This window comes from Amphimedon queenslandica, unplaced genomic scaffold (assembly GCF_000090795.2).
Source record: "Amphimedon queenslandica unplaced genomic scaffold, v1.1 AMPQUscaffold_13064, whole genome shotgun sequence".
NCBI classification, from domain to species: Eukaryota; Metazoa; Porifera; class Demospongiae; order Haplosclerida; family Niphatidae; genus Amphimedon; species Amphimedon queenslandica.
In genome coordinates, this window is record NW_003546700.1 from 22,417 (window position 1) to 32,576 (window position 10,160).

Below are 10,160 nucleotides of genomic sequence, written 5' to 3' on the forward strand. Positions count from 1 at the left end.
TAATAATAATAATGATAATAAATCAATGACGATAACAAAAACAATCAATTAATTCAGAAAATTTACATCTCTTTTGCAAGGGAACACAATCAGTCTTGTTAACATGCTCATTCTCTTTCTGATTACAATTCCCTTTTACTGGACCACTACAAAACAAATCTACAACACTCTGTTTGGGTATTGTCTAAAAATTGCTGCACAGTTGGGTTGTCGTTAGTTGCTCCTTGCTGTCTTTGACAGCCAAAAAATTTTTCTCAGGGGTCTTGGCAAATAAAATTACTCAAGAAGGCTAGCTTGTTCTGCTTAACCTCTTTCAAACTAAATAAGAATTTGACAAATTCCACAAATGCTAGACCTATTGAATTTATTATAATGATGAAAGTACACACATAACTTACTAGTTCTACGCAGACCGAGGATTGTCTCAGAGCTTAAGAGAATTCGTCTCTTTTAAGCACCAGAAAACTGTGCTCTATTGTTGACACTAGTTTCCCATTCTTCCAAATATGGGAGGAACACATTCTCTAACCACTATTACAATATTGATCATAACAAATGTATGCTAATTTGATGACTAACTTCTAATCTCTCATCGTTTACATTTCTATAAGGGTGCATAAACTTCTTTCTCTTACGAGCTCCCTCCTTAAAACTTCTCACATTTAATGTCGAAAAACTTATCAAATATATGCACAAAGCGATCTGTTTCTTCTGCCTTAGTTCCTACAGCAAGACAGAGTGCTTTCCGTACTGACTCACTAAGTTCCTCAAAAATTACACATGATTATTTAGATCAAAACACTTGTGCAGCTAAATCCACTTTCATCTTGGAGAAGGATGTCAAATGTACATGTTCGTATTTGAGCTTAGGAACCACAGCTAGTCCAGATCCTTTACCCTTTATCAATATCATAAAGCTGCATTAAGTGGCTCTACGAGATATTTTTTCCATTAATCTATAATCACATATTAATAAACAAATCACATACAGTTATATCTTACCTAGAGTTTACGAGCATTGGAATTCCAGCAGTTACGTACAGTTTTGATAAAATGTGGAGGATCCGAAAGAGTAAATATATCTTTCCTCCTTAGCATAGATGTTTAGTGCTTTGTAGAGAACTAAGGTACCACTATCATGCAGTTTAACCATCTTACGATTCACTGAGGCACCATCAAAAGTTGTAGCCAAAACCTAATTAAAAATAATTTTAGGTAAATATAAATACATATACTTACTTTAAATCCAATCCTTTCTAAACGAAATATTGTTTCCCAAAAAGGTTCGAATATCAAGTCTCCCGTTATCGTAGAGCATGGTAATTGCAAATATGAGAAACGAAAGTGAGTAAACAATTCTTTCACCATCAAGACCATCATTGAGGTGGCTAAGGTGCACTCTCACTGACAGAAGATACCAATTCTTCAAAAACTAATAAATGGTTGTTGACAGTACCAAAATCCACAAAGCCTACCATTTTGCCAGTGTGTTTGTTATAAACTAAAGATTCTTTTATATACATTTTATCTATTAACAGCAATACGAGCCTATATCACTCAGGAGATGACTTCATTTTAGAACCCAGCATTATTTGCTCATCCACTTTCTCTGAGAATCCAGATCCAGATTCAACACAATGAGAGTATTCTCTGTGTTCGTTGCGATGGTAAGTGTAAGCACCCCGATTCCCTAAGAGTAGTATATGCTTTACTAGACAAACGGTGTCTGTATAAGCACCAGCATATCATCAGTGGATGCCAACGCATCCCATTTTTGCCTCTTGTGAAAGCTTCCTTTTGTTGCCTTTAATATATTCGTCTAATGAGTCTTCTGGTAGCTTATTAATATTTATCTATTGTTCTGTCATTACTTGCTGAAGATTCGAAGTAGTCTCATCATCCAATTCCATCCCTTTGTCAGAAATGATATCACCAATCTTAGTCTCTATATTCGATATCTTCCCCTTAAGTGCTAAGTTCTCAGTCCTCAATTGACGTAAGCGTTTAACTTTTTTTGGCGAAGACAAGAATATATAATTAACATGACTACTCTTGCTTGTACATGGAGACGGGGTAGTTAATCGAGACTTCTCACAGCTAGCTCGGGCAAATAAAGAACTTCTGTATACATAGTGATGAAAAATCAAATTAATTAGAGCACCACATACATGTAGACCTTACCTATACTCATCACATGGTAGGCATTGTCCAGAGTGCACATTCTTTGAGATTATAATGTAACAAGAAGTATGTCGAATAGTTGCACTAGGCAATGTCCTTATATCCCAGTAGGCAATAACAGCACCTAAAATGAGATTAGTTAAAATAAACAACCACAATGTTTGTAACTAACCACTTCTATTCTTAAAAAGTCCTTTATGTCGACCCAGTAGGTTCATAAACCTGGGTTCACAATTGCCACTACATATCATTCTCTGATCAAGAGTCTGCATCAAATTAACAATATGATCAACACAGGACAGTATAAGAGGGACACTACGCAATAGATTACACTTGCTGGGGTCAATCTGATGAATTCCAACAGAAAGTGACCATGAACGATTACATGCCACAGTTATTGTGTATAAAAAAACTCATATGTGCCATTGTTAAAATGAAAGAACTGTGACAAAAAGTCCATGAATCAGGAATCAGTTGACTGCCAGATAGCCTTGCTCTGAGCTGGATACTGTCACATGTAGATAAAGATGTATGTCTAGACAATGGTATGTTTACAGTGAGTTGAATAGGTGACTCATCGTCAAGAGATTCAAGACAAATGGAGGAGTTTGAATGTGATGAGAATTGTTCCTTGCAATCAATGAATGCTTCAGAGTCATCATAAGCCAGGTTAGTAGATGAAGTAGAAGGATCATTCCTGGAATTGTTAGGTGATTTGGATGAAGATTGGGCCTGAAATTCAATAAACAATTCAGAGTCACTATGAGCCAGGTGTGTACTGGAAGTAGGATCATTCGATATACTTTAAGGCAAGGACAACAACGGAATAGAAACAATCAGCTTCTTTGGTGAACGATTTCTCTCATAATTTTTTTCTTTTTCCCACGGTAACCTACATACATACAGACTTATGTAATATCAAATCAAAATGAACAGTAAAATACAAAAATCCACAAAAAATTCTATCAACTTATTATAGTTACAATTTTATCAGACTAACATAAATCAGACATCAATGGTCAAAACTAGACAAATTTGAGTTTTGTACCGATAAAGGTTCTCTCCCAACAGTCCCACAAGTTTTTGTCATCGTAAGGCTAGAGCGTGACACAAAAGGCTAAATTAAACTCATAAATAGCATTTTTCAAAGACAAAATTGACAAACTCACAAAAAGGAGATCCTGAGCTACATAGAAAACCTTTTTTTAGCTCTGATACACTTCTGGATCACAAATACAGTCCCACAAAAAGTGTCTTCTCTGGTCTCTTCGTCCTTAGTAAGGTGCGATTCACAACTACAGGTGTAACCATGAAAGGTGTGGTCATGTGATTAAGTTCCCTATCCTGTTCCATGTACACTATCTATGGCTATGAGCAGCTCCACCTAGCCCCACCTGAAGCCATTAAGTTTATTACAAAAACGGGTGTTGGATTGTTCTTTTGCAAAGGTCAGACTCTGCCTGACTATGTCGCCTGAAGGCTGTCACTGAAGGTGCACACTTTGAGATATTATTAACAGTTATGACTACAATAATAAGGTGTACATGTATTTATTATTATCACTATCATTGTTATTATTAGGTGGTTGTGTTGCTAGGTAACTATTATTATCTTAGTGTGGTATTTCCTGGGTGTGTGTCTATAAATATTGATTGGGTTTTATTAATTTTTTAATGATTATTTGCTGGACAGATTTTTGTGATCCTTTTGTTTTTGATGATATAAAAGATTGTCCTTGATACAAGAAGGGATCTTACAGCTTGGCAATGAGGGTGGCAAGGCTCAAAGTAGTTTTGGTCAGATATCTGAATACCAGCCTTATGTGGAGCCATTCGAGACATGAGCAGAGAGTGCATGTCTTTTTATGAGCCAATAAGGTAGGTGACGATGTGGCTGTAGATGTTTTCCTCAGCATTATTGAAGCTGCCAATTTTTCTTTACTTGCCAGCTTAGTATCACCCGACAAACCAATTGATAGGTCTTTGGGGGATTTACTTGCTACGCTGAGGAACCATATATCACAGCAAAGAGTCACTATTGCAGAGCGTTTCCGTTTCCATAATCAGAGTCAAAAGGAAGAAGAGTCGGTGGCAGAGTTTGCTGCTGAGCTGCGCAGGCTAACAGCATACTGAATTTGGCCATCACCATAATCAAGCCATAGAGACCAGTTTGTAAGTGGCTTGAAGAATGTTCGAATACAGAAGAAGCTGTTGATAGTTGACGATGAAGAGCTTACTTTTGCTGCTGCTGTAGAAATGGCCACAACTGCTGAAACAGTAGAAGGGTTGAACAATCATTCTGTTTCTGGTTGCCCTGACATACATAAGGTACTGCCTAAGAAGACATCAAATTGCTACCATTTTAGAAAGGATGGTCACTGGGCTAACGATTGCAAGCATCGGGTTACAGTATGCCATTTTTGTGGAGAAAGGGGACATTTGCAGCCGTATGTCGCTCCTCTAAGCCTTTCCAAAAGAGTTCAATGGTTCCAGTGAAAAACATAATGAACCAGGGTGTGGGTAAGGAGATAGACGATGGTGGTAGTAGTGATAAAAATCTCGGCATTTTCTAGGTCAACTCAGCTAAAGGTTCACCTCCTCCAATACTAGTCACTGCAAAACTTTATGGCTGCCCTATGTGGATACAGGAGCAGCAATATCAATTGCATCAGAGAGAGTTTGCTGACGCTAATAAAAAAAAATGAGCCCATTACAAACAGAATTGGAGCTTCAGACATATACAAAGGAACCAATTGAGGTTTTGGGCAAATGCGATGTTCTCGTGGAGTATGAGTCTCAATCAGTAAGAGGAATCTGCTACAACTTATTTGTTTCAATTGGTTAAGGATTCACCAGGTTAGAACTGCAAAGTTCAGAAGGTCCTGTCTAAATACTCCGAAGTTTTAAAGGCAAAATTGAGTACCTTCTGGCATCACCAGGCCACACTGCGACAGAAGCATGGAGCAGCACAATGTATTTTCCGTCCACAAGCTATTTTATTTGCCTTAAAGAAAGGAGTTGAGGAAGAACTTAAAAAATTGGAACAGCAAGGTTGTTTCTAGTGACTGGGCTGCTCCAATAGTGGTGGTACAAAAAAAGATGGAAGCATTAGAATATGTGGTGATTACAAGGTAACACTAAATCCAGTATTAGGTATTGATGTGTATCCCCTACCTAAACCACAGGAATTGTTTGCTTCATTGGCTGGAGGCCAGAAAGTCACAAAATTAGACCTGTCACAACCTTACCAGCAGCTACAATTGGACCCAAAGTCAAGAGAAATGGTGACAGTTAACACACAGAAAGGCCTGTATAGGTATAACTGTCTTCCGTTTGGAGTAGCATCAGCTCCAGCAGTATTTCAGAGGACAATGGACAATATTTTGAGGTATTCCACAGGTTCTGTTATTTAGATGATATTTTAATCAGAGGGAGGAATGATGCAGAACATTTGTGTAATCTGGAAGTACTACATAAGCTTGAAGTAAATGGAGTTACTGTTAAAAGGGAGAAAATGTTATTTCTTACATGAGTCAGTAGAATACTTAGGACATGTTATTGATGCACATGGCTTACACACTGCTCCTAATGAATTAAAGGCCATTGTTGATGCCCAGAGCCTCCAAATGTCAAGGAGCTTAGGCATAGGCGCCGGAACTGGGGGAGCTGAGTGGGCCAGAGCCCACTCAAAAATAAGGCAAGGAAGGCTAAGCCCCCTCATGGCCTTATGAACTACACAAAATAACCAATTTACTTCTTCATAGGTTATACAAGCTGTAAAGTGTTTTGTCTTGGAACTTTGGAAGACCTGCCCACCAGGGCCACCACGGGCACGCACGCACGATGGTTATCATAGTTATTACATTTATTAATTTTTAATAACTACCAATAATAATAATATTACAAAAACTATTATTATTTACCAAAAAACTGAACTCTTCGATTGTTTTTTGAAATAAAGTCATCAGCAATTGAGCGAAGATCAAGACCAGTTGTGCCTTTCTTATGTGTGTGCAAAAGTATTAGGTGATTGAGTCTTTTCTGAGTCATTGTTGATCTCAGGTAATTCTTAAGCCTGCGTAATGTTGAGAAACTTCTTTCAGCTGATGCAGTTGTGAGTGGAATTGTTAAAAATAAATGTAGTAACGTATCTACTTCTTTTAGCATTGACTTAGGGAGCTTTCCCACATTAAAAACTTGACAAACTGTACTCACTCTAGTGACATGATGTATTCCCATATTAGCATTCTTGTTCACTGTTGAAATTTCATCAGGAAGCATATTTTGCTGAAGCTTCAGCTTTTCCATATTTATGTCTGCTTGATACATTTCTTGCATAGTAGGTGACAATTCTATGTTCTTTCCATTGCATGACTCAATCAAAATAGTTTCCTTTTCTTTTAGTAACAGCAACGTTGGTTGATCAAATCGCCTGTCAATTTCTGCAATAATGAGGTCTATAGCTTTGTAATACTTCTTCCTATATAGCTGCTCTGGGTTCTCAAATACATGAATAGAACTGCCATCATCGTATCGTTTTGGTACTTTTCTTGGTCGAGGAAGAACTGGATCATCAGTAAATTCTTTAGCTTCCCATACTACACACTGATAAAACAAGTGAAAAGCACTTTCATTTCTTTGACGATTGAGAAAGCTAGCTGCAGCAGTAATAGAAGAAAGTGCATCCTCAGCACCAATATCTTTAGCTTGTAAGGTTACTGATGTTTGCTCTGTAGCTCCAAATAATAAATAACTAAGCTTTATTCCAAAAAAAGTTGAGAACTTTTCCATTAAAGCAACGGCACCAGCAGCTTTTGAAGATGCATCAATACCAGCTTCACTTATTTCCTCAAGATCTTGCATAATGACATCATAATTCTTGAGAATGGAATTCAAAGCAGCTGTACGGACTGTCCAACGAGTAGGACATATAGGCCTTAAACCAATGGCTGCATCAGGATGAAGCTGCTGTTGTAATAACTTGAATTTTGCTAACCTCTTGGGTGATGTACATATCAAATTATATACTTCTTTACACAAAGATAAGGCATCTCTGATGGCTGAGCATCGTTGGGCACACTCCTGAAGACATAAATTAAGGCAGTGTGCTGCACAATGTTTAAAATGTGCTCTTGGTTCTTCTTGTCTCAGACGAGTGGCAACACCAGAAAAAGGACCTGACATGTTGGTAGCCCCATCGTAAGTCTGTCCCCTACAGTTGTGGATATCTATATTACAGCGAATAAGTACATCTTTAATGGCTCCAGTTAAAGATGCTGCATCAGTGGTATCAACCTGAACTAAACCAATTAGATCTTCCTGCACTTCATAACTAGGATCAATCCATCGAAACGAAATAGTAAACTGTTCCAAACCACTAATATCCTGAGTTTCATCACATATCAAGGCAAAAAATTTAGCGTTTCTGATATCCACTAAAAGATTACGGAGAAGAGCATGAGCCATTAATTCAACAATTTCATTTGTGACTTCATGTGAGAGGTACTTTCCTGCATTAATCCAAGCCTCAAGGCCTTCAACATCTGCCATTCTACATCGGAGAACCTGAACAAGATTACTTTCTTCATCGGAATGGCCACGTATAGCTAGACCTTGGCGAGCCAGAAGCTTAATTGATTGTAATACTTTCATGAGCATAGCTTGCCTATGCTTATGATCCTTTTCTGACTGCCTTGAAAGCTGTGTTGCAACAGAGGGTTGCTGCTGTAAGACAATTTTCACGACAGCTTCTCTGTGCAATTGTGATCTTTCGTGCTTCTTAAAGCTGCACTTTGCTTTCTTCCAATTTGAAAACCCATCAGTAATAAAAACATGATGTCCTCTTTTCCTAGGCATTTTCATAAGAGCTTTATTTACAGCAAGGCGACAGATATGACAAAAAGCAAGGTCGCGGGGGACACAATACGTCAACCAAGAGTGCTCTTGAAACCAGGTATGCTGAAACGACCGTGTCTGCTTCCCTTGCTTCTTCTGGGAGAAATGTTTATCAGGTTGAACTGGCACGCTGGAACTCTCACTAGAAGAGGAGGAACAGCATGAGCACGAACAATCATCTGGAGGCACTCTAACAATGGCCGGGGGCAGCGGACTGTCACTATGAGTAGCATCTGTGACTGTGGCGCTACTTTCTTCAATTTCTTCATCAGAGCTTGAAATTTCACTATGAATACTGTCTGTTTCGGCATCTGCTACCCGGGGCACTTTCAAAGAGAAATAATCGGTAATGGTGGCATTTGTCGCCATTTTCTCTGCTAATTAATAGACCCCGTTAATTAGCCACGCCCATCATGAATATAATTAAAATTATGCAAATTTTTCCGCGTGCTTTGCGCGCGCATTTTCAGCCCCCCTTACGCTTCTGATGTTCCGGCGCCTATGTGCCAGGCCTTTTACAGTGCTAGAAAAGTCAAAGGCAAGGTCCTCTCATTTGATCCAGGGATAACAAATTTACATAGGTTTCACAATGTTAAACACTTTTTTAAGTACATTAGCAGTGTCATTTTGATTGTTGTCTGGCATGTCCAAAAAACTTCAATGATGTGTTGAACATGATAAGTAGCTAGTGCTACAGCAAGGTTTAATGTTAAATGTAATGGTCAAGAAAAAGTTGTCTGAGAAGAAGCTGATTTGCTTTTCAAGCTCTGCAGCAAGTCGTTACCTGCAAACAAGTTTTAATCCAAATAATCAAAATATACAGTTTGGTTCCAAGAACCCTAAAACCTTGCTGTAGCACTGGTTAACTTTTGTATTAAGCATGTCATTGCAATTTTTTGGATCTGTGAAGTAAAACGTTTAAGTTTTCAGCTAATAACCTTTAGCCCTATCCCTCATTCAGTATGCGTGTATGATGTTTATCTGATTATCTCTAGTTGTTTAACCAGATTTAGTACTTTAATTTTCATAATAAGTAATAGTGCATAGGCCTATCAACTGATGTCAGATGGTGAGACTGCAAAAACCTATTTAACATCATGAAACCTCTGTATTGAGCTATTAGGTCAATTAGTCATCCCTGGATGAAATGAAAAGACCTTGACTTTCACTTTTTTAGCATTGTGAAAGGCCTGACATCATGCTAAATCAGCACCGCATTAGTAACAGTATTTTGTAATAATTTTAAGGTCAGAGAGACGAGGTTCATGCACATAGAAGTGAATTGTAATACCAGGTATGTCAGATTAGAGAGCAATTGTAAATGAAATGCTGTTTTGCGTGCAGTGTTCGATACAGCTACTTCGTGGCATGTATGTAGGCCTGGAACGTACATTTATGATATGCATTTGCTTAATGCAAATGCACTAGGCAATCAACTACATCACTGGTGCATACCAATAGAAAAGAGTGAATTAACACTGAAGTGTCATCTCTAACATTAAATCAGGCAAAGCAGAGATAAGAGAAAGCTTAAAAGACATAGACAGACCAAGTAAGAAAGAGAGAGGAGGAATGAAAATTAAAAATAGAATAAATTGGACATCATATAGAGTGAAAGAGATAAATCAAAATAAGGCAGATGTAGAGTTAAAAGCGAGAGATACTTTTAGCAAAAGAGAGAGACTAAAAGTTTGGAAGAAAAAAATTGACGGGGAGAGGAAGATACATGTAGATGTAGAAAGGAAGATACATGTAGGTGTTAAAAGGAAGATACAGAGAAAGATATATATGCATAAAACAGAGACATACAGAAGATGACAAAGACGTAGAAAAAAAGAAATGTAGAATATATTAACACCATAAAGAGAGGAAAGATAGGAAAGATGAGGGGAGATGGTCTGAGAGTAAACTATATTCAGGGAGATTGAAGGAGGCACAGTGAGGAATAAAGTGACAGATTAGGATGGGGTATGGGGCATGTAGTGTAAAGAGGAGTAAAAGATAGTGGCACAGGACAAGCATACATGTACACAAAAACATTTTGTTCCAAGGATGGGGTATGTACAGCATAGTTCTGCCTATGGT

The 10,160-nt window shown here is 38.0% G+C and overlaps 1 protein-coding gene across 1 annotated transcript; it reads right to left on the reverse strand.

The window, feature by feature from the left end:
- Positions 1–6,095: 6,095 nt before the first annotated feature.
- LOC100631670 (zinc finger MYM-type protein 1-like) lies at positions 6,096–8,444 on the reverse strand. The gene has a single exon (XM_003389470.1). It carries the CDS (start codon positions 8,442–8,444, stop codon positions 6,096–6,098), a length of 2,349 nt encoding a protein of 782 aa, XP_003389518.1.
- Positions 8,445–10,160: the final 1,716 nt, after the last annotated feature.